The 24,608-nt window shown below is 51.9% G+C and overlaps 1 protein-coding gene across 2 annotated transcripts in view; it reads right to left on the reverse strand.

The window, feature by feature from the left end:
• Positions 1-1,529: 1,529 nt before the first annotated feature.
• ARHGAP35 (Rho GTPase activating protein 35) overlaps positions 1,530-24,608 on the reverse strand; it is a 138,588-nt gene continuing 115,509 nt past the window's right edge. Inside the window, exons 4-7 of one of the 2 annotated variants that reach the window (XM_060176938.1) lie at positions 15,639-15,716; positions 14,187-14,318; positions 6,033-6,138; positions 1,530-5,302 (exon numbers count right to left, since the gene is read on the reverse strand). In XM_060176938.1, coding sequence (XP_060032921.1) covers positions 4,945-5,302; positions 6,033-6,138; positions 14,187-14,318; positions 15,639-15,716 — 674 coding nt within the window. In that variant the 3' untranslated portion in view covers positions 1,530-4,944. Of the gene's footprint in view, positions 5,303-6,032; positions 6,139-14,186; positions 14,319-15,638; positions 15,717-24,608 lie in introns of those variants that run through there. The other variant, XR_009545649.1, reaches the window with a different exon arrangement.

A 24,608-nucleotide genomic window follows, 5' to 3' on the forward strand; every position in this document is an offset into this window, starting at 1 on the left:
AAAAATATTTAAAAAAATATTCCCTATTGTTACCCTTGTTGTTTTATTGTTGTATTCTTGTCGTCGTCTTTGGATAGGACAGAGAGAAATGGAGAGAGGAGGGGAAGACTGAGAGGAGAGAAAGGTAGACACCTGCAGACCTGCTTCAATGCTTGTGAAGGGACTCCCCTGTAGGTGGGGAGCTGGGGGCTCGAACTGGGATCCTTACACCGGTCCTTGCGCTTTGCGCCACGTGCACTTAACCCGCTGCGCTGCCTGACTCCAAATAAAAATATTTTTTAAAAAGAAATACCTGGGTGGTCTGGGAGGTGGTGCAGTGGATTCTCAACCATGAGGTCCTGAGTTCAATCCCTAGCAGCACATGTACCAGAGTGACGTCTGGCTCTTTCTCATGAATAAAAAAATAAAATTCTTAAAAAAAAAAAAGAAAAAAATACCTGGGAGAGGGGCATTTTTTTTGGGGGGGTGATTAGGCTTCTTGGGGGCAGATGTCCCGAAGGTGGTGACAGAATCGAGCCCCCATGGTGCTGTTCGGCCTTGACCTAAAGAGAAGGGCTGAGGAGGGCCCGACTCTAGGCCAGGGCTGAACCCCTCACCTCACTGCCTCAGAAGCAAAGCTGGGCACCCCACCCAGCACCCTCCAGGGGCCTGTTCCCACAATGAAGCTGTGGTTAGTTACCTCACTCTGACAATGATACCAAGGCTTCAAAACAGCAAGGCCCTTGGGAACGTGGCAGGAGGCGTGCAGGCTCCTAGGGACCCCAACTCTGGTGGAAAATGCCCTTTTCTGGGGGCCCTCGCCATGTCTGGCCCCAGAGGACCACTCCTGCCTGCTGACCCTCAGACACCAGTTCTGAGGATGGGGCCAGACTCAGGCTGCTGGAGTGGTGTGTGGGGCCACACACCAGTATTGGGGGGCGGGGCTGAGTTCAGCCTGCTGCAGCCCCGGGAAGTATGGGGGGGGGGCCTGGAAGGGGGTCCCCTTCATTTCTCTCAGGTCTTTTTTTTTTTTTTTTTAAAAGATTGATTTATTAACTATGATACATATCACATAAGGCCTTTTCAGTTTTGTACACCATTCCCATTGAGACAAGTACAATACTTTGTAGCAAATACATGATTTTAAAAAACAAAACCAAACAAAAACACCTCAGTAAGAGATGCCTTAGCCTCACTTGCCGGCTGGCCATGCACTAATCATGTTGGAGCGCAAAAAACCCACAACGTTAAAAAAACAAAAACAACCTGGAAATTAAGCAAACATTCCTAACACCGACTAGAGGATGTCCTGGCTAAAGCCCCTAGATTACAGAGAAACCATCGCCCTATTTCCTTTACACACAGCTCTCCACTCTTGCTGTGAAACAGAACCGGGGCACACGGCCAGACTACGAACACATTTCAATACCATTATGTTTTTTTTTTTCCTCAGGAAACTCAAAATATTTGTTAATTCAACATATATAAAGATCATTTAACATGTGAAAATACAAGTACCAGAAAAATAAGCTGGCAGCAGCACTATCCCAAATTTTCAAACAAGTTTTATTCCCATACAACTCAGAGACATTTCCTTTTTTTTTTTTTTTTCCAATGTACACAGGGAACAGGATTCTTTATGCAAACAATAACTTAGGCCCTGTCTGGACTACACAGAAGGTAAACAGGCTGAGGCTGCTCCCTGGCTGACCACAGGCTGCAGCAGCCTCTCCCGACAGTGGGGGGCGGCCTTTTCCCCTCACGCCACCCCGGTGCTCCCCAGGAAACCTTCTTTCTCAGGGTCCCCAGCACGGCCACAGTCCCCCATGTGACTGTCCTGTCACCTCTGCGCAAACGGGTGGCTTGAACCCGCCAAGCGTCAGGAGTGGAGGCAACTCCTCCGTACACTGTTTGTGGCAAGTGGGCAGCCGACCGGCAAAGCAGGGGCCCAGCAGATGGGGGGGTCACGGGGGGCCCATTGGGCCACGCTGCTACCACTGCACATGCAGGCTGAGCAAGGGAGCCTGGAGCTTCCTTCTCCTGAGGGTGGGCACTGCACAGGCTGGTGCCGGTGTCCTCGGGAGGGTGGGGTGCGGTGGAGATGACTCACCACACTGCTGCCACGTGCTCATTTTCAAGTTTCAGGGTTGAAGCCAGAAGCCCCCAGGCCTCCTAGGCTGGGAGGAGCCCAGGTGTGGGGGTGAGGGATGGCAGCCTCTGCCCACCCTGCAAGGCCCGGCGTGTCCTGTTAGGATCCCCCCCCCACGGCACTGGGCTCCCTGCCACGTGCCAACAGACCAGGATGCTGAAAATCGTTGACCCCCGTCAGGGCCCCTCTTCAGTGTGAGCCTAGCAGCCCCTCACCCCCATGAGATCACCTCTCCAGGGCCGAAGCTGTCACTCGTAGCCACAGAGGAACCTACACTCTGGCTGTCAGGACAGTTGGGGTGGGGAGGGTGGGAGAGGGTTCAGAGTAAGTCTGGCCCCCGCGGCTCAGCAGGATCGGCTGTGACAGCCCTACCCAGAGCTGCTTTCCTCTGTGGGTCCCACCCAGCTCCCACTGGGTCTGGATGTTGAAGCCCAGGGCCCACAGGGCTGCTAGTGGAGGCCCATCCAGGGGCCTCCAGAGGCCGGGCAGAGGTGGGGTGGGGGCTACGTGCAGGGCCTCCTGTGGCTGTCCACTCGGGCCAGCAGGGGGCACCACACACCACGCCAGCACGCTTTCTGCTACTTGCAATGGGTCAGTGCCTCAATGTGCCCACCCGCTGCCAAGCGCACACGCATGTGTGTGTGTGTGTGTGTGTGCGCGCGCGTGCGCGCACGCGGCCTGGGAAAGGTGAGACAATTGGGGTTGTGGGGTGACAAAGCCCAGAGTGCCAGCAGAGGTGGCAGTGTCAGAGCATCAGAAGGGGCTGGTTGGGCCACTTTTTCTTGAGTTCATGTGAGTGACTGGAGGCCCAGGGTCACCCCCAGACCCTGAAGGGCCCACTGGAGTAGGTGAGCATGGAGGTGCTTCAGTGCAGGGGTTGGGAGGGGGCTTGGGGGCCAGAAGGCAGTGGCTGGGCCTGCCAAGCTCAGTCAGAGCTCACAAACAGCATCTCCTGGCCTCCCCAGACCTAGAGCACAGGTACGGGGCCACCAGCAGCAGCATCCAGCATCCATCCAGCCTTTACAGACACATGCACCTGGGGTTTGACTCGTGTTCTTAGGGGTGGCAGGACAGTTCGTTACACCAAGCACCTCGTTTCACCGCACAGACAAGAAACAGTAAGATATCCAGCTTATCCAGAGGAAGGAGGCAGGAAGCCATGGGTCCCCCAGCCCCACAGGGAGCATCTGGGCAGGGCAGGGTGGCTGCAGTTTGTGTGTGTTTGTTGGGGGGGTGTCTCACTCGGGCCACTGGTGGAAGTGACCCAGGGCAGCCTTGAACAGACCACAGGTGCTGCTTAAAGTGCAAAGAGACCCAGAGGGTAGTGAGGTGGCACCCTCGGCCCCGTGCCCCACGCCTAGGGTACCTTAGTGTCAGGCTTCCACTGCAGAGGCCCTGGCCTGGCTGTGAGTATGGGCAGCTAGCTGCTGTTTAGAGGGTAGAGAGGGGTCCTCCCAGAGCCAACAGGCAGGCCACCTCCTGGGAGGGCAGGGGGCTGACTGGCAGGTGGAATGGCCCCTTGGAGATAGATGGGCGCTAGCAGACCATCCCATTAGGGTCCCTGTACTGACACCCCTGCTGGTGGCCTTCTAGGGTCTAGGATGGAATGATTCCTTCCTAAACCAAATCCCAAGTGTGCCTGGTACCTCCAGCTCTCCTTGCCTCACAGGAGAGAAAACACACACACACACACTCACTCACTCTCTAATGTTTCTGGCCACTCCAGTTGTTCCCTCCTCACAGGCTTTTCTCTCACACAACACAAGCACACACAGAAGTGCACGCAGGCAAAAAGTAGTGTTTCTGAGCACTGTAGTGTGTGTTCCCAGGCAGACCAGGACCCGGGCTGGCCTGCCAGTCTCCCAGCAATCCCCGCCAAGCACTGAGACTGTCTTCTTGGAAGAAGGGGGATCTGGGTAGAGGACATACAGAGGACCCCAAAAGATTCTCAGGTGATCACGCCAGGCAACCTGTTCAGATGTCACAGACTAGAGCCACCTGTCACCTCAGCTGTGGTGGGAGAATAGCTTCATAATTCTGAGGTCTGTGGTTTTCTTCCTGTAGTTTTTTTTTTTTTCTTCCGTTTTTCTTTTAAACATTATTGGAGGGTTGTTCTTTCTTCCAGTGTTCCTTTGTTGGAGGTGGGGCGGTGGAGGTGTCCTGGGAGACTGGGAAGGGCAGGTCTGAGGGGAAGGTGCACTCTCTTGGGCCTGGCACACAGCTACCCTCCCTGTTCTGGTCTGCTGGGCAGGTGCCCTCAGCGTCGTACTCGGGGTGGGCTAGACAGGCTGTACCCCTCAAGTGGGGGTCGGGTGCAGATATGGAAGGTGGGAGGAGACAGACAAACAGATGAGAAACCTCTCTAGGGGTTGCCAGCCCCACCCTGGGCGCCTGCATCTCAGAACCTCCTGCTCTCCTGGCCAACGCCAGGGCTCTGTCCCAGCAGCGACTGGACCCCTGAGGCTGGTGTGAACGAACAGGTGGGTAGAAGGGAGAGGTGGTCTTGGGAATGGTGAACATGTGGGCGGCCACCAGGGTGCTGCTCTGCTACTCAGTCCTCATAGGGGTCCAGTCCAAGGACAGGGCCTCTTGGCCGCTACAGCCAGTCCCAGGTCTGCAGCGATGGGCTCGGGTCCTGACAGCCTATCCTGGCTGGCAGACTGTCAGCCAGGGCCACCACTGCCATCTTGAGAAGGTGATGGGGAGAGGGGACGCCTTCTCGGACCCTGCCCCCAAGGCCCTGATTTTGTTCACAGCCAAATGCCACTCCGGCGAAGAGTGAAGACCAAGTCTCCTTTAGCCCCAGGTCTCATGGCTCACAGCGTGTGTTCAGCTTGAAGCTGGGAGGGGAGCAGTGGCTGCATGGGAGACTGGGGGGTGGGCGGAGGGGACTGGGGAGGTGATGGCTGGCTGGTGACGGGTGTAGAAGTGAGGAAGGGGATGGTGGAGGCCATGGCAGAGGGGGAGCTGGGCGTGGCGCCGGGGAGCTCACTGATGGGCCGATTGTAGAAGAAGAAGGGGCACTGCTGGATGAAGAGTTCAATGATTGTCTGATAGGTCCGAGTAGCTGTGAGGGCATCCATGGTGCTGAAATCGGGTCTCATAAGGGTGGGCCAGAAGCAGATGGACAGGTTCTCGCTGGTCATGAGATTCACCTTGTTGTTGTGGCTGACTCTGCAGGTGACACACCAAACTCAACATCAGGGTTCTGTGCACAGTGTCTCCTTGTCCCTGCCTGCCCGCCCTCAGGCCGAGTCCCGTTCTCTGCTTGTGTCTCAAGGTGGTTCTGGGGCCTTGGCTCACAGGACCCCTCCCATCTCCAAACCACTAGCACAGAGAGGGCGTGTGTGCCCCAAATTAGAGCTCCACAAAGCCCCCTAATTTTTAAAAAAATTATTTTATTTATTGGATAGACAGAGAGTAAACCAGAGGGAAAGGGGAGATAGAGAGGGAGAGAGGAAGAGAGAGACACCTGCAGCCCTGCTTCTCCATTCGTGAAGCTTTCCTTCTGCAGGTGGGAGCTGGGGGTTCGAAGTTGGAGCCGTGTGCGTTCAAGCCTGGCCCGAGCCCCCAATCTAAAGGGGAACAGCTGTGTGAGTGTGAAATCTCCGGGAAGTTCTGCCTGCAGCCTGGGGTTTGTGTGGCAGCTCTCGGCAATGCTGCTGCCCACAGATGTGCCCAAGAGGGCTGGGTGTGTGTGTGTGTGTGTGTGTGTGTGTGTGTGTGTGTGGGCATTTCTGGGGCCACGTGGGCCTCTCCCAGAGGATGAAGGGCCTCCTGGGTCAGACATGCCCACTCAGGAGGGACCAGACGGGGGCCAGCCAATGTTCCACAGCCTTTCACTGCCACCTGGTCCCAATGGGCAACGGTCAAAGGAGGGGGCCCAAGCTGGCAACATACTTACTTGTTCAGGTGAGAGATGACGTATTTGAAGACTTCGTGGTTTTCCTTTGGGAATCTCTTGAGCACCTCTTTCAGGGCATGCAACTTCTGTTCCCGGTCGTTGATTTCTGAGGAAGAAGAAGACCAGAGACTTCTATGGCCAAGTCTGAACATGCTCTGGGGCCTGAAGTCTCCTAAGGGTCAGCTCTGTGTGGGACCTTCTTTCACGTTAGCCCAGGACCTCTAGGAACACCAACCCCCTTCCATTCCCAAGGCTGGCACACCTGGCAGAGATGTGGGGCCCACGGCCGGGACTACCTCAGGGTCCCAGGCTCCTGCTGAAGGGGAGCACTGTGCACCAGGGGCTTCCTGCTACCAAGACTCAACACTCCTCAAAGCCTCCACCATAAAGAGCACCATTCTTCGCTCGTCTGGTTGCCCCTGGAGACGGGCATCCCAAAGCAGAAAGTCTAATCGCTTCCTGACCAGACGGGCAAGCGCTGCTACCCACCCACGCCAACAGACTGTCTAGGGAGGGAGTTGGTCACAAGACCCGGGCTCTGTCCTTTTCCTCGGGACACAGGGGTCCTCTACATACTCACCCCCTCGATAGGAGGAGCTGAGGAAAACAGTGGAGGAATTCTTATGCAATTCATCAAAGGGGCTAATGTACCCCAACCCCCACTGCTGCCCACCCACACTTTGCCCACCACGGAATCCTAATGCTCCAGCCAGCCCAGAGGAAGCGCTCGCTCACTAGACACCGGCCTGGCTCAATCAGTCCTCACCACGCCACAGGGCGCAGGGTGTTGTCAACTCTCTTCACTCCTTTTTTAAAATAATATTTTGTTATTTTAGTGTATGCGTAGGCAGCGAGAACCAGAGCAACACTCAGGCATGTGCAGTGTCGGGGGTGGAGGGGTTGGGGCTGAACTTCACACTTGCGAGTCCTATGCTCTCTCACTATGCTATTTCTGTGAGGCTGGGCTGGTTAAGAGATGCAGTGGTGAGCCGGGAGTGGTTCTGCAGAAAGACTGTCATGCCTGAGCCTCCAAGGTCCCAGGTTCAATGCCCAGCACCATCATGAACCAGAGCTGAGCAGTGCTCTGGTAAAGTAACAAGACAAAGCAAAAAAAAAAAAAAAAAACAAAAACAAAAACAAACCAATGGTGTAGCCTGGGAGGCAGTGCAGTGACTGGAGTGCTGGACTGAAAAGCCTGAGGTCCTGAGTTTGATCCCTGGCATCTTATGTAGCTGAGTTTTTTGTGTGTTCGTGTTTTTTTTTTTTTTCTTCTTTCTTTCTCTCTCTCTCCTTTCTCTGATAGATAAATAAAATCTTAAAATATGGGACGAAAGAAGATGGTTCAAGGTCCGGTGGTACACTTGTCACCATGCTTGATGACAGGAGTTCAAGTCCCTGCCCCCACATGTGGGAGGTGGGCGTAGAAGGATGGCGGAAGCTTCATGGGTGGTGGAGCAGCGCTACAGATCTCTCTCCTCTCTGCCTCTCACCCTCTATCAACATAGAGAAGGGGGGGCATGTGGTGGAGCAGTGCTACAGATCTCTCTCCTCTGTCTCTCACCCTCTATCAACATAGAGAAAGGGGGGCAGGTGGTGGAGCAGCGCTACAGATCTCTCTCCTCTGTCTCTCACCCTCTATCAACATAGAGAAGGGGGGGCATGTGGTGGAGCAGTGCTACAGATCTCTCTCCTCTGTCTCTCACCCTCTATCAACATAGAGAAGGGGGGGCATGTGGTGGAGCAGTGCTACAGATCTCTCTCCTCTGTCTCTCACCCTCTATCAACATAGAGAAAGGGGGGCAGGTGGTGGAGCAGCGCTACAGATCTCTCTCCTCTGTCTCTCACCCTCTATCAACACAGAGAAAGGGGGGCAGGTGGTGGAGCAGCACTACAGATCTCTCTCCTCTCTGCCTCTCACCCTCTATCAACACAGAGAAAGGGAAGGCAGGTGGTGGAGCAGCGGGTTAAGCGCACACGGTGCAGAGCGCAAGGACTGGCGTAAGGATCCCAGTTTGAGCCCCCCCGGCTCCCCACCTGCAGGGGGGTCGCTTCACAAGCTTCTCCCCCTCTGTCTTCCCTTCCTCTCTCAACTTCTCTCTGTGCTATCTAACAACAATGACAGCAATAACAACAACAATAACAATAAACAACAAGGGTAACAAAAGTGTAAAAACAGCCTCCAGTAGTGGATTTGTAGTGTAGGCACCGGGCTCCAACAATAAGCCAGGAGGCAAAAAACAAACAAACAAACAAACAAAAAAACCCAGAAAGGGCTGAGGAGACAGAATAATGGTTATACAAAAGACTTTCATACCCAAGACTCCAAAGTCCTGGGTTCAATCCTCAGCATGACCATAAACCAGGGCTGAGCCATCCTCTGGTAGCTTTCTGTGTATATCTTTCTTTCTGTCATTAAAAATAAATAAAAAATGTAGGGGCCAGGTGGTAGCGCAGAAGGTTAAGCGCATATGGCATGAAGCACAAGGACCAGCATAAAGATTCCGGTTCAAGCCCCTAGCCCCCACCTGTAGGGGAGTCACTTTATAATTGGTGAAGCAGGTCTGCAGATGTCTATCTTTCTCTCACCTTCTCTGTCCTATCCAACAGCAACAATAGCAATAATAACAAGGGCCACAAAATGGGAAAAATCGCCTCCAGGAGCAGTGGATTCCTAGTGCAGGCAATGAGCCCCAGCAATAACCCTGGAGGCAAATAAATAAATAATTTTTTAAAAACAGAAAGAAGTTGGTAACTGTAATAGAATCTTTTCTTAAAAATAATTTATATTTATTTATTGGATAGAGACAAGAGAGAAATCAAAGGTCTGATTTATTTATATTTATTTATTTTTACCAGAGCACTACTTGGCTCTGGTTTATGATGGGGCTGGGGATTGAACCTGGGTCCTTTGGTGCCTCAGGTTTTTGCATAACCATTATGCTGTCTCCCCAGCTCTGTAATCTTCTTAAGGGAATATTCTGTTAGAGAGAGAGAGAGAGAGACACACACACACACACACACACACACACACACACACACACACACACACACACACACGGGAAGGATATAAACACAACAAAAGCACCACTGGGGATAGTGGAGTCCTTTGAGCACCAAGCCTCAGCAGTGGCCCTGGGTTGGAGGCAAAGAAAAAAGATGGCTCCTGGGGGTTGGGCGGTGGCGCAGTGGGTTAAGCGCACGTGGCGCAAAGCGCAGGGACCGGCGTAAGGATCCCGGTTCGAGCCCCCGGCTCCCCACCTGCAGGGGAGTCGCTTCACGGGCGGTGAAGCAGGTCTGCAGGTGTCTATCTTTCTCTCCCCCTCTCTCTCTGTCTTCCCCTCCTCTCTCCATTTCTCTCTGTACTATCCAACAACAAAGCAACGTCAACAATGGCAATAATAACCGCAACGAGGCTGCAACAACTAGGGCAACAAAAAGGGGGAAAAATGGCCTCCAGGATCGGTGGATTCATGGTGCAGGCACCGAGCCCAGCAATAACCCTGGAGGAAAAAAAAAAAAAAAAAGATGGCTCCTAGCTGGTAGGGGCAGATTCCTTGGGGATGGACGAACACACTGCACCTCTCCTCAAACGTGCTGTGCAGTGCCTGCCTGTGATTCCTGGAGGGTCAGAGGTTCCTCAGGAAGCGGGAGGCCTCTGAGTCAGGGCTTCTAGGTGACATCTAGAGGCTTGGTCTGGGAGCCTGGCAGACCATAAATGGCCAGCAGGGAGGGTGTGGCAGGGAGGTAAGGTCATGTGGGGTTCAGAGTCTAACCGCCAACCCATAGTCAAGGCAACTGCTATCAACCTGCTCGGGACCTCAGGAGACCTTGGGAAGTGATGCATCAATCAGCATGGCATCTCCTTGGCAGAAAATGGGGCTGGGTGCCACAGGCTTGCTCAGTGATGACCCTACCAAGTGAAAAGAGCTGATGGCACCGAGGAGGCACCAGGGAAAGGGCTGCCCGTCAGGCAACTGGAGGGAGGGGAAGATCAGGACTGCAGCACAGAGCTATGCAGAGCTCTCCCTCAGGGAACGAGCCTTCTGACTTGGGAGTATGTTTCAGTGGCAGTGTCTGTTACTTTCGTCAAGCCACAGCATATGGGAGCACCACAACATAGGGGAAGCTCCACGGATGGAGTGGTGCTGTGGTCTCTCTCCCTATCTCAATAAAGACACTGCTGGACTGGGAGGTGGCACAGTGAATAAATATTGGACTCTCAAGTATGAGGTCCTGAGTGTGATCTCCAGCTTGCAAGGATGTATGTTCTCTCTTACCTCCCTCTATTTATACATACATTTTGAAAAAGAAAGGAAGGAAGGGAGAAAGGAAGGAAAACAGAGAGACAGCATAATGGTTCTGCAAAAGACTGTCCTATCAGGGAGTCAGTCGGTAGCACAGCGGGTTAAGCGCACGTGGCGCACAGCGACAGGACCGGTGGAAGGATCCCAGTTCCCTGGCCCCCAAATCAATCTTTCAAGAGACGCCTAGGAGATGTGAGGCTATACTCCTCGAAGGCCTGGAAACACAAAGCCTCTTTCTCCGCCTCCTGACCTGGGCTCCCTGCTCCCCACTCTGCCCAGCAGGCTGGCATGTCCGGGGAGGGCAGGGACAGGTCTGAGCACAGACGGCCGGCCCCGCCTTGCCACTCCCCAGTGGGGTGGGCATGGCCGCTTCTGTTCCTCCCTCCCTCCTGCACTCCACCCTGAACATGGCAGGCAGATAACTGGTGAATAGCCACACACATCTGTTCTGTGGGCACACTTCAGCAACGCTCAGCTCTGGAGCTGACCGATCAATCTGACCTTGCTAGTTGTTGTGGGATCTGAAACCATTTCTGAGCCCTGAACACACAGCCACTGCAGCGCTTAGGTGCTGAGTGGAAAGAAGTGGGCCAGGTGATGTTGCCATGACAACCCAGACAGACTGGGAATAGCGGGTCTGGTGCTTGAGATCCTTCCTTCCTTAATGGCCCTCGGCAGCAGCTCAGGCGCGGCCTGTCTGGGCTCTCTGGCTCAGCCAAACCCAGTACTGACCACACAGACCCACTTGTCACTCAAATGCTTTGGCGGGCAGAGGTGGCGTGCCCACCAAACACGCTCCCCCCACCCGCTTCAAGAAAACGGGAGCCCAGCTGCAGCGCTTGGGGCACAGGAACCACACGATGGGAAGAGGAAGCGGAAAGCCTCCACCCTCTTCCAGGCTGGGCAGCAGCAAGCAGCTCACTCTGCAGCAGTGAAGCAGGAAGAAGCTGCAGAAGGAAGGGCAGCTGACTCCCTATCAATAACACCTCCTGCCCCTGCCCTCCGCTCCCTCCAAAAACACAAAGATGCCATGTCAGCAGTTCCCATAGAAACAATGGGATTCTGCATGGTGCCAGGCCCCTACAGGCCTCTAGATGGCGCCAAGTCAAGACCAACACAGACAGCACACCTCACCCTCAAGCCCAGAGACAAGCTAAGGTGAAAAGAAGGCTGGCTCAGACACATTTCCTGTTTCACAGCTCGGGGAGCCTGGAGCCTGGGAAGCAGTGATTGCTGGGAGGATCTCTTGTCCCCAGTCCTGAATTCATCTGTAGAGACCCTGACTCTCTTTTCAAGCAGATGGGAGGGGCAGGAAGGTGACTTTCATTCATTCATTCATTCATTCATTCATTCATTCATTCATTCATTCATTCATTCAGTACTGCTCAGCTCTGGTTGAACCTGGGACTCTGAAGCCCGAGGTATGAGAGTCTCTTTGCAAAACTATTACACTACTCCCAAGACTGACACCTGCGGAACTGTTGCGCCACTCACGAAGCATCCCCCTGCAGGTGGGGAAGCAGGGTCTAGAACCCGGGTCCTTGTGCATGGTGATATGTGTGTTTAACTGGGTGTGTCACCGCACGGTCCCTGGCTCACCTTGTTGAGCGCATTTGTTACAGTGCGCATGGACCTGCAGGGAGAAAGCTTCACAAGTGGTGAAGCAGGGCTGCAGGCGTCAATCTCTCTTCCTTACTATCTTCCCCATCCCTTGAGATTTCTGTCTCTATCCAATACATAAGTAAATAAAATATATTAAAAAAAAAAAATCAAGCAGATGGGAAGGACGAGCAGCCCCACGCCATTGCCAAATCCTATGTGCTCCTGGCTCATTCCTGGAATACTATGGATGACTGAAATCCACAAAGGCTCTGTGACAGTGGGGAGGAGGTGGGGGAAGGGTGGGTGCTGCAGCCTTGACAGGGCCCCTCACAGTGGACTCTGTGGCTGAGAGTCTGTGACCCAGGACTTGAGGTGCTGCTGATCTGTGACCTTCCCTAAAGTTCAGCCCAAACTGTCAAGCTGTGGTTAAACTGCGATTGCTTAAGAGCCTCTATTCAGCCAACAGGGTTACTACTATAGGGCTTGGCGCCTGCACAACTCCACAATTCCCAGTGAGCATTTGTTTTTTCCTTACAGGGTGAGAGACATGGGGGGGGGGGTAGAGACAGAGAAGGACAGACACCTGTAGCACCGCCCCACCACTTAAAACAATTTTTTTTCTTCGGAGTCGGGTGGTGGCGCAGCGGGTTAAGCGCATGTGGCGCAAAACACAAGGACCGGCGTAAGGACCCCGGTTCGAGCCCCCGGCTCCCCACCTGCAGGGGAGTCGCTTCACAGGCGGTGAAGCAGGTCTGCAGGTGTCTGTCTTTCTCTCCCCCTCTCTGTCTTCCCCTCCTCCCTCCATTTCTCTCTGTCCTATCCAACATCGACGACATCAACAACAATAATAACCACAACAATAAAACAACAAGGGCAACAAAAGGGAATAAATAAATAAATATTTAAAAAATTTTTTTCTTATATTTATTTTCCCTCGTTGTCCTTGTTTTTTTTATTGTTGTAGTAGTATTATTGTTGTTGTTACTGATGTTGTCATTGTTGGATAGGACAGAGAGAAATGGAGAGAGGAGGGGAAGACAGAGAGGGGGAGAGAAAGATAACACATCTGCAGGTGGGGAGCTGGGGGCTTGAACCGGGATCCTTACGCCGGTCCTTGAGCTTCGCGCCATGTGCACTTAACCCGCTGCACTACTGCCGACTCCAGCCAGCCCCACCACTGTTGAAGCCCCCCACTGTTGGTGATGATCAGGGCTTGAACCCAGGTCCTTGAGCATGGTATAGAGTATGCTCTACCAGCTGAGTGTACTGCGGCCCCAAGCTGCTACTCTGAGGTGGGCAGTGACAAAGATGGTTACTGCCTGGCGTTTTTTTTTTTTAATTTCTTTATTGGGGAATTAATGTTTTATATTCAACAGTAAATACAATAGTTTGTACATGAGTGCCTGGTGTTTAAGGAACCGCCTGGCAGCAAAGACTCCTTTCTGCAGCGGCACCAACAGTGGCTTCTGGGGCCTTTGCACACGAGAGCTTCCAAGCAGGAAGGCTGTCTGACTGAGAAAGATGGAGAGTGCCTCCTGGTGGGAAGCTCTGGAGGTCAGCCTCCTCCACAGCACCGCACAGACCCTGGGAAGCTGCCTCGGGGCAGACAGCAGGATGTGAGGGGTGCCATCAAGACCAGAGGTGCCCCAGGGGCGAGTTGCTTCTTTTTCTGTGACCAGAGCGCTGCTCTGCTCTGGCTGATAGTGGTATTGGGTCTTGAACCTAGGACCTCAGAGCCTCAGACAGGGACGTACATTGTGTAAACTGCTGTGCTATCTCCTGGCCATGAGTCAGGCTTCTTAAGAGACTGTCTTCCTTAAATGAGATGGGAGGAGAGGGGCCAGCTCGGGAACCGGACAGGGAAAAGGAAAGTTATCTCTACCCTACCAGGCCTGCTCTGGCCTTGTCTTCAGCCCTCTCCTTACGTCATTCCAACACCAGGGACAGAAATGAAGGAACTAAGGGTCCAGAAGATGTCACCAGTCACTTAACTCTGCGAACAGGCAAGTAGACGGGGATGTGACCTGAGTCTGACACCAAGACTAGGCTCTTTCTTTACGGGGAACCTGCAGCTCTCTGACTGACCCCTCAGAGTGGCACTTACAGTCTCCAGTTACCACAGGCCCAATTACAGTCCCTCTGGTGTCACTTTGTTAGTTCTCTCCCCTCACACCCTTCACATCTGAGTTCTGAGAGGCAGTGTCCACCCCCCAACTGGCAGCAGGGCCCAGCCGTGTGGGGTACTCACTGTGTGCCTCCACCAGGTCAATCTGCATGTTGTATGGCACCAGCGGGTCTGGCAGTTCTGAGAAAAAGCTCTTCATGGCACCAGCCACAGTGTTCACTGTAAAGTCCTTTTCTGCCAAGTCCAGGTTGTGATCTGGAGGGAAGTTAGGAGAGACCAGGTAAGCTGGGTGGACAAAAAGGAAAACCTAGTGATGGGGGTGGGGGTGGGGGAGAGGTGGCAGGGAGTCAGAGAAACCTTGAGGGCCAGGGATGCTGCCCGAGGCTGGCCTGGAGCCGAGGCAGGGACTCAAGATCACCACAGCAGGGACAGGAAAGGCTTCCCTGTGAGCTGCTAAAAATAAGCTCTGAGGTTCCCAGACACAGGCTCCTAACCATTTGAGGGGAGGGTTAGGGCTGTACCCCCTCAACCTGACTTCTGGGGCTATCCAGCTCTGTCTGGTTTGGACATGATACTAGCCTTTCCCTGTCACTTTTTACTGGGGTTACAAAATTCCCCAACCAAACTAGACTTCTGGTCTCCTTCAATTTGTATCACACAGTGGCTGGACAGACGGGCTCACCTCCCTCTCTGGCCCCTCAGACCGCGGTCTTGCCTGTCTCTTTCTCTACTCAGCTGCACCCCGTGGGTGCTGGCTGTATGCTCATTTCTCTCACATTTCCTATCCCACAGGGTGAACAGGTTCCCTTCTCCAGTGTGTCATCCGTGTGGTGTGTGGCATGCACCCCCACCCCCGTCCCCTGACACTTGGGTGGGTGCCTGCTCCCTGCTGAGCACTGAGTAGCCGCTTCGTCCTGCAGGTTGTGTGGACTGGCTGCCTTCTGAGTCTGTAAACTGAGCAGGACCATATTAATCATCAGTTCTCTCCAAGAAGCGGCTTGCTCCTGGTGCTAGGAAGTGTGATGCCTCAGGCACTCCCCGAGTGTGCTCTGAACTAAGAGTCAGTCTGGCTATGGGGTCAGGGTGAAAGAGATTTGGCTGCCTGGCTCCAGGCCTGAGCTGACCCAGCTCAGGTCTTTGTCTCCAGCTCACGGGAGTTCAGCTTTGGGTCCCATCACCCTCCCCCGCTTCACTAGTGCAGGGACTCTGTCAGGAAGCTAGTTATAGTCATAATCACTCTGGAAAAATAGGACTGCTGCCTCACTCAGTTTTTTTTTTAAACGAGAGTGCCACTCAGGCTTCTGGTGGCATGAAGGATGAAACCTGGGACTTTGCTACCTCAGGCACAAAACTTTTTTTTTTTTTTGCATAGCCATTATGTTATCTCCTCAGCCCTCAACCTAACTTGATACCATGTGCCGATAATGACTCCTACCAGATCCAGATCAAAGCAGCAAGGTGAGGCCCATGCCGGCACCCCTTGGCTGGAGGTGGGGGTGGGGTGGGCGCAGTTCAGCTGCTACATCTGCTTTGACTCGCTCCAGCCTCCCATGCCAGTTTGAGCTGTGGCCTTACCTTGATCAAACTGTCTCTGCAGACTCTCCATCTCCGACTTGTTCCCACTGACCCGGTAGATACCTTCAGTGCTCAACCCTGAGGAGAAACAAGCAGGTAGGTGTCTTAGAGCATGAGTGGGGAATGAGAGTAAGGATTGAACTGGAGGGAGGAAGGGGGAGGCTGGGAGCTCCATGAGGCACCCAGCAGGAGAGCGGGACAGGGCTAAGCACTCCAGAATTTTCTAGATGCTTCAGAGATAGCTCAGAGGTAGAGTGCTAGCTAGTCTTAGAGGTGTGAGGTCCAGGGTGTGAACTCCACGGATCGTGGAATAGTGCTTTGCTGATACCTCTTTCAAAGATGGGAGGGAGAGAGAGGTTCACAAGAGAGGAAAGATAAACCAGAGCATCACTATGGTGATGTGCGTGGCGGAACCTCAGCCGTGTTAAGTCTAGTGGTCCCATGATTGATCTACCAGTTGAGCCACCGGCCCAGTCAGTGCTGAGAACATTCTCTGTCTCATACTCCCCCTTTGATGTGGTGCTAGGACCTAGCACATGTGCAATACCACTGCTCTGGCCAATTTACTTGAGAGAGACAGAGGCAGAGATGGGGGTGGGGGGCAGCACTGTTCCACCTGGGGGGGGTCCACTGGCGTTATCCTCGGTGCCCCCATGTAGTGCTGGTGCTCTTTGGTAGTATGTATTTCTTTCCCTTCCTTCCTTCCTTCCTTCCTTTTTTTTTTTTTTTTGTAGTGTGTATTTCTTTCTGAATTTCCAATTCAGGTCACTGTTCATTTTTCCTATAGGAGTGAATCTTCTCACACTGTATTCAAAAGAGGTTTCTGAATATCAAAGAATTGACTATGTTAATAATGGTTTGTTAGCATCATATACATTTTATTAGTATTTTAATCTTGCATACTGAATTTAAAAGGGGTGGGGCACAAACCAGAGCACCGCCCCAGCAGAAAGGGTGCTGGGGACTGAAACCAGGGCCTCACACATGCAAGGTCTGTCCACGAGCCATTTCCCTGGGTACTATATTGACTTTTTACAGGTATAATTCAAAGTGTTAGGCTCTTAATATCATTTTCTTTATGATGTTTTCTTTTGTTCTTATGCTTAGAATGAATTTTCCTATTCTTTGATCAAATATCTTACTATTTATTGTGCTCTTGAGTGATCTTTTGGAATTTATTTGATAAACAGTGTTAGGTAAGGACAAATAACACACTAAGGTTCAGTTAGCTGACCTAGAAGAATATGATGTATCGAGAAAGGAAGCACAGTCCAGCTTCCAAGCCCTGTCCACCACCCGCTCCACAATCCTTTCAGGAAGGAAATGTCAACTGTTACAGCCCTAAGATGACAAGTCTAAAGTCTAAAATCATGATGTGAACTCATGGCCAAACCAAAGCCGGGTCCCTCTGAAGACCAGTTCTGAGACACTGAGAAGTGCCCTGGAGCTGATACTACACACCAAGCAGTTGGGCAGTGGAGGGAGGCCCAAGCCCTGAAGTCAATTATCAGGCCCCTGAGAGCCCAGTGTCTGGACTCCAGTAGTCAACGTAATTGCTTCCTCGGGAGAGATGCCCATCAGGCGAGATAAAAGCCGTCAGCCTGCCTGTTTCTGGGGCTCCAGATTGGTGGCAGGTGAACTTTGAAGAACATCGAAGCAAAAGTCATCAATTCTAGGGCTTAAAAGCTGCTAATTGCATACAGGCGGTTCACCCCAGAGAAAATGGGGTTAATGGATCAGGCCCAAGGACACCCTACCCCGCAATGCCGAGCTCCAGAGGAGCTGCTGCCACCACACACGGTGTGAGAAGTGCCATTGTGCTCCTGACCTGAGGCCTGGGAAGCCCTGGGCCAGCGGGGACTCACTGCCCTCCCTGCTGGAGGGAACAGCTGCTGATGGCCACTCTGTTGTGCACAGAGCAAGGTGCTTTCCATGTCTCCCCACCTGCTCAGCTACCTCAGGAATGCTGCTATTATGGTGGGGGCTACTGGACAGACTCTGACGAGGACAGTGAGGCTCAGAAAGGTGAGGGCCCTGGAGAGAGAGCTGTGCGTAAAGCATGTCCTGCTCAGTGCTGGTGCCCACCGTCGTGCGTGAGGTGTTACGGCCCTAGAAGCTGCTCTGGTGGCTCTCTTTCCCTCTCCCTGATGAAACAGTGGCCCTGGCTCCCCATAAAAAGAAGAAAGGTAAAGTCCCTTCCCCCCACCCCCGAACTTAGAAGGAGGTTGTTCTGGAAGATGTCTGACATTCACCCACTTGTCTGGGGGCCAGACCCTGGCTTTCCCTTTAGAAGAAGCGTCATACTCGACTGAGGCTGCCTGACTCTGCATTCTCAGCAGAGACAGCACACGTCCACTCCTCAACTGCTGTTAAGTCTCACAGGTTAGAGGTCACCTGTGAGCAGTCTGACAATGGATTCTTTCCCCAGTGAGTTTTCTAGACTGTTTTCAGACATGTTTAAACTTCCTACCTGGCTCACATCTCCAGTAGCATACGTCACATGCTCACAGACGAATCACCCTATTCTGGCCAGCCTTGGGTATGTGTCAACAGGCTCAAGTCTTTGCCCCAGGTGGAAAAATAGTTACTTGCTGTTACTCTTCCCTTTCCCAAGTGTCAGCCTGACACAAAGGCAATGATGGCACAAACGGCAGGAGCTTGAACTGTCCCCAGAAACACTGCAGAACTGGGGTTCCAGAGCCTGAGTGGAGAGGCGCTCTCCAGGTCACAGAAGCTCCTAGCAGCCTCAGGCCATTCATCATGCTGCAACCCTGACCTTCAGCTGGGACAGAAGAGGCTCCCGCATCATCTCTGCTGATGACCACCTGCCCTGGCACCCGAGGGTGGAAAACAAACTGAAAACCAGCTATCTGGAAATTATCAGCGGTGTGGGCCGGCTGAAACTGCACTAGATGGATGATCATAAAAATGGAAGCATCCGAAAGTGCAAGGCCAGCTCCATGGCACCAATTAATCATCAGCTGAGTATTTCCTGTCCTTGGGATGCCTGTTTATTTTACGAAATCCCGTTTTAAAATAGCAAGGCTACTACCCTACACAACAACACGGCATAATTTAGGATATGTATCACTGGCTTGGCCAGTAGAATTTGTCACAACTAGTAATTAGACATCAATTAAGAAGATTAAAAAAAAAAACAAAAACCACAAAACCTTAGAGCAGAATTACAAATACCACAAGGTGGGTAGTGAAATGGGATGAGAGACCCAGGTGAGGATGTGGAGCCCTGACAGCAGGGGCAGCTGCAGTGTGAGGCCTGGGGGTCTGGGGTCCCCCGGCAGAGATGCCAAAGACCCTGCATCTGGGACCCTGGAAACATTCCGGTGTCTCTGGCCCATGCCTGCTGCCAGCACAAAGTAGCAGCGGCAAACCTCACATCCCCCACGTTTTGTCCATACCCCCAAATCCGCTGGAGAAAAGCTCCACCTTAAATTCTGAAGCATCTCTACATATCATAAATCTCCAAAGACCCACTAAAGCTGGCTACAAGCCTTTTTTCTTTCAAAAAAAAAAAAAAAAGCAAGCCCCACTGGTATCAAAAGTATTTTATGTTATTCTCTGTGAATAGAACAAGAGAAAGTCCAAGAAGGCCAAGACCACACTATCTTCCAATACCTGAATAATGTAGTGTTCAGTCTTGTTACAATGACTCTGGGAAGCAGGGATACAACTAAGAAAGGAAGTCACAAGAGGGAACACAGTCTCTCAATATATATAAAAACACCTATTTGTAGTTACCACTTGTAGAATATGGTTTAGGCTCCTGCCTCTGACTCTAAATTCTATGATTTAATAAAATCAGGGTGGACAAACCAGAACAGATTCAGACATTTTAGGAACACTGTATCCCTTTAGAAGTATTAAAATTGATGCCTTTTATATTTAAGCAAGCCATTACATTACACATTATTTTTTTAAATTTAATTTTATTTTCCCTTTTGTTGCCCTTTTTTATTGTTGTACTTATTGTTGTTACTCAAGTCATCGTTGTTAGATAGGATAGAGAGAAATGGAGAGAGGAGGGGAAGACAGAAAGGGGGAGAGAAAGAGACACCTGCAGACCTGTTTCACCGCCTGTGAAGCGACTCCCCTGCAAGAAGGGAGCTAGGGGCTCGAATTGGGATCCTTATGTTGGTCCTTGTGCTTTGCGCCACCTATGCTTAACCCGCTGAGCTACTGCCCAACTGCTCTACATTATACATTATTTACAGGTGTTTATTTATTGATTTAACCAGAGCACTGCTCAGTTCAGGCTTATAGGGGGTGCAGGGGGGTTGAGCCTGGGACTTTGGAGACTATTTACACTTTTTAAAAAACTTAAATAAGACTTTTTATTTTTATTTATTTTCCCTTTTGTTGCCCTTGTTGTTTTAACACTGTAGTGGTTATTGATGTTGTTGGATAGGACAGAGAGAAATGGAGAGAGGAGGCAAGACAGAGAGGGGGAGAGAAAGATAGACACCTGCTTCACCGCTTGTGAAGCGACTCCCCTGAAGGTGGGGAGCCGGGGGCTCAAACTAGGATCTTTCTGCTAGTCCTTGCGCTTTGCACCACTTGTGCTTAACCCGTTGCGCCACCACCACCACCCTATTTACACTTTTAATGATAGCCATGTAGGACTTTCATAAGTATGTCAACAAAAATAGTAAAGACAGAGAGACCTTACTCTTCCTAACAAACAAACAAACAAACAAACCATGCCATTAGGGTTATTGCTGGAGCTCAGTGCCCACATAATGAATCCATCATTCCGAAGTCATCTTTATCTTTCTTTTTTTTTCTGGACAGGGGAGGGGGAGGCAGAGAGGGAAAGAGAAAGAGGCATCTGAAGTACTGCTTCACCAGTCCTGAAGCTGTCTCCTGCAGGTGGGGATGGGGATTCCAACCCGGGTCCTGCCCATGGTAATGTGTGTGTGCTCCAGCAGGTGGGCCACAGCCCGGCCCATGGCCTTATTCTTGACTTCAGTACTTACTGAGTGAGCAGCAATGGCAGAGAAGTTACAGAATTTTTAAGCACTGTGTTTCACAGAATCATTCTAGCAACTTAAGAATGCTCAGTGACCCTCCCATCCCAGTCAGGAAGAGTTTGTTCTCCTTGGGCTAAGAACTGGTGCATTTGACTTCAATTTCCCTTTCAGAGTGGTGCGCTGCTGAGAGATGCCAGTTCTCAGCTCTTTGCAGAAGGGACACTAGGAAGGATGACGAGGACCGCAGGAGCTTGGAAACAAAGGTGGAGAATCACCTCCCATCCTGGTGTGTGCCTGGCTTCCTGAAATGTCTCCACACTTTTCTTCCTCGACCCCAAGCAACCACTTCTCAGCACCAGGCTGCTGGGTGGGGGCCCACCTCTGCTCAATCGCACCAGGACTCAGTTCCTCCTGTTTCCTTTCTAGCAACAAGCCAGTCCTTCCTCCAAGACTAACTCTGGCTTGTTTCCTTTTCACTTTCTATATTTAGATATCAAAACTCAGCACTCTGGTGCTTCAAAAATATGTGGAGTGGTGCGGCCTGTCTGGGGCTAAAATACCCCTCACCAGCCGTGTCTTTACTGATTTCCTGGAGGCTGAAGACACATTCAATATGGTCTTCTGGTCCTTTCCATTCCTGCTTTCAGGAGCAAAGTCCACAGCAGGTCAAGTTCCAGGGCCAGAGGGCTGCTGAGAACTCCGAGAGGAGGAAACTGCAAGGGGCACAACATTTAAACTGTCTAGAAGGGAAAAGCGCTGACCTCCTGTGAGCACGAAGCCCTCCTCTGTGGTCAAATGCCAACAGTGCATCTAGTGAGGGCCCAGCTGCAGCAGCCCACCTCCGTGGCAGATGAAGGGTGTGGGGGGCTAGGGGGTAGGCAGCAAGAGCACAGAGGCCACACAGCCAGTGTCCCCCCACCCCCTGTATGGAAGGAACAGGTCTGCCTGCGCACCAGGTGACGCACATCTAATGCTCTCTGTGCTGGGGTCTGTGGGAAACACTCTGGCAAGGGCGAGGCACCCCTATGTGTCACCACTGCTGGGGAGGTGACCTGGTCTGAATCCTGACCCTGATTCCCACTCATCGGATGACACAGACGTGAGCAGAGGACCTGTGTGAGCCTGTAGTATAATGGCTGTATCAGCTCCTTTCTCTGCACTCTTTAACGAGCCCCAATTGCGGCTCTCCCTGTAGGCATGGCCTGCTCTAAGGATTCAGCCAAAGCAAAAACAATATTCAGAAAAATATTCAAAAACACGCTTGAGTTTTGACACCCCAGTGACCTCAGTTCTGGTCTTGGCCCTGTCTTCATGGGCTGGGTGGTTCTCTCAGAGCCCGTGGTTCCATGTAAAAAACAAAAACACACAATACAAACCAACCACTGTGGACCTGTTTATTAAAAACTCTGCTGAGGCTTGTGGATAGAGACTATGCACATAGTGTTTACTTCAAATGCCTGGTGCACTGAAGTAAAAATGATTAAAAAAAAAAAAGCTAATGAGCTGGGCGGTGTTGCACGCGGTTAAGTGCACACTTTACCTTGTGACAAGGACCAGGGTTTGAGCCCCCACTCGCCACCTTGAGGAAGATGCTTCATGAGTGGTGAAGCAGGTCTGCAGGTATCTCTTTCTCGATCCTTCTCTCTCTCTCTCTCTCCTCCCTTCTCAACTTCTGTCTGTCTCATCCAATTAAAAAAAAAAAAAGAAAGATGGTCCTTGCGCCATGTGCGCTTAACCTACTGCACTACTGCCCGGCACCCTCTCCCCTCTTTTTTAATGACAGAGATGGACAAAAGCACCACTTCATCAGTGAGACAGAGTTGCACTTGTTTTGTCCTTGCTGCGCTCACGTGGTGCTGGGAAGCACACACACACCCGGGCCCCACACGTGCAGGCAGGCGTTCCAGCACTGAGCCATGTCTCCAGCCTCCCGATCCTCTGTGTTAGGTGACTGCACTGAGACCCGATGCTATTATCACTGTGTATTTCTGGGTCCCTTCTGCCTTAAATATTTCATGAAGGATGTGTCCCCTCGGTGCCAGATTCATTATGGGGTATAAAGATTCTGTGGTCCTCCCTTGCTCAGTCACCTGCATCCATCCTTTGTTCACAAGCTATTCTGTGTTCTTGTGAATCAAGGAGGAGCAGGTAGAGCCAGAGGGAAAATGCTGCCTCCCCTCCAAGCAGAGGGCAGTGATGCAAAGGATCCTTGCTTTATTCCCACCATCAAGTTACACCACTGATGACACTGGAGTCCCCACTCAATTTCCCTGCCGCCTTCCTGTTTTGGATGTGCCTGGAATGGTTTTCTGGCTCTTCTATTACTTGAACACTAGGTCACTTTGGCCCCTCCAGTGCCCCTTTGTTAGCTGTCTCCCCTTGGTAATTCCCTCGTCAATCAAGATCTGTTTCTGGCAATGCCAGCCCTCCTTTCTCTCCACGACAGAATGCCACTAACACTCTATTATGACTGCTTGACCGGGTGTTAGCCCCACAACTAGGTACTGTGGCTTTCTAAATCTCCAGTGCCATTGTGTGTACACACAGCCGTGCCATAAATCTCAGGGTTGAGGAAGGAGAGGTCTGGGGGGGGGGGGTGACACTATCACACCAGGTCTGGGGCATCATATGGCTCGAGCATCTGGCTGATCCTTTATAAGCTCCCCATGTATTTACTGTCACTAGCTGTGAAAGGGGGCTTCTGGACCCTGCTCAGAGCCAAACAAGTGACTGTTTTTTCCTCCCAGTTTCAAGAAGAAGTGTATCTCAATGGATGCATTTAAGAAGCCACACTGGGCAAAGTGAACCTGAGGGAGGCTTGGAGTTATAACTGCCTTTCTGGGCTGCCCGGGATGGATGGGAGCAGACAGGGGCCTGTAAAGCAGCAAGGAGGGTTCAGAGCCAGGAGCAGCTGGGAGACTGTCCTGCCAACAAAGGCAGTGTCCCTGGGGCTCCAAAGTGTGACCTCACCGGAACACCAAGCAAGCCCAGTGGCACAGTGTGACTCTGAGGTGAGCTGGTGCCACCAGGTGGGTGTAACCGCTAGACAAAGATCCACCAGTAAAGAAAGGGCCTCAGTGAAGACACAGTTGCAATCTGTCCTTACCACAACCTCCACACTGAATGCACTTCTCTTCCACTGCAAGTCCCCCACCCTAAAGCCCCAGAGGGCCATAGGTAGATGTCTCCCAAGCATTAGTGAGAGCAAGGGTGAACGTCTTCCAGGTTCCAGATTCCTAGTGGAATCGTGAAAGGAACCGAGATGCCACCAGTTGCAGCTCTGTGTTCCTCCTCTCCCGGCCGCTTTGCTAAGAACATTCCACAGCCCAGAAGTCGAGGGGAGCTGACGGCGGCTCCCAGCAGCCTACAGCACACTCTCTTCCTCCTTCCTTTTTCTTTTAGTTCTTTTTTTGCCTCCAGGGTTATTGCTGGGGCTTGGTGCCACTGCTCCCGGAGGCCATTTTTTCCATTTTGTTGCCCTTGTTATTATTATTATCATCATTGCTGTTGAATAGGACAGAGAGAAACTGAGAGAGAATGGGAGACAGAGAACAGGAGAGAAAGACAGACACCTGCAGATCTGTTTTACCGCCTATGAAGCAACCCCCCTTCAGGTGGCGAGCCGGGGACTCGAACCAGGATCCTTAGGCCAGTCCTTATGTTTCATTCATGCCACGCGCGCTTAACCCTCTGTGCTACCACCTGATCCCCTTTTAATTTTTAAAATTTCTTGGGAGTCGGGCTGTAGCGCAGCGGGTTAAGCACAGGTGGCGCAAAGCACAAGGACCGGCATAAGGATCCCGGTTCGATCCCCGGCTCCCCACCTGCAGGGGAGTCGCTTCACAGGCGGTGAAGCAGGTCTGCAGGTGTCTATCTTTCTCTCCTCCTCTCTGTCTTCCCCTCCTCTCTCCATTTCTCTCTGTTCTATCCAACAACGACAACAACAATAATAACTACAATAAAACAACAAGGGCAACAAAAG

Source organism: Erinaceus europaeus, chromosome 2 (genome assembly GCF_950295315.1).
Source record: "Erinaceus europaeus chromosome 2, mEriEur2.1, whole genome shotgun sequence".
Lineage (NCBI taxonomy): Eukaryota > Metazoa > Chordata > Mammalia > Eulipotyphla > Erinaceidae > Erinaceus > Erinaceus europaeus.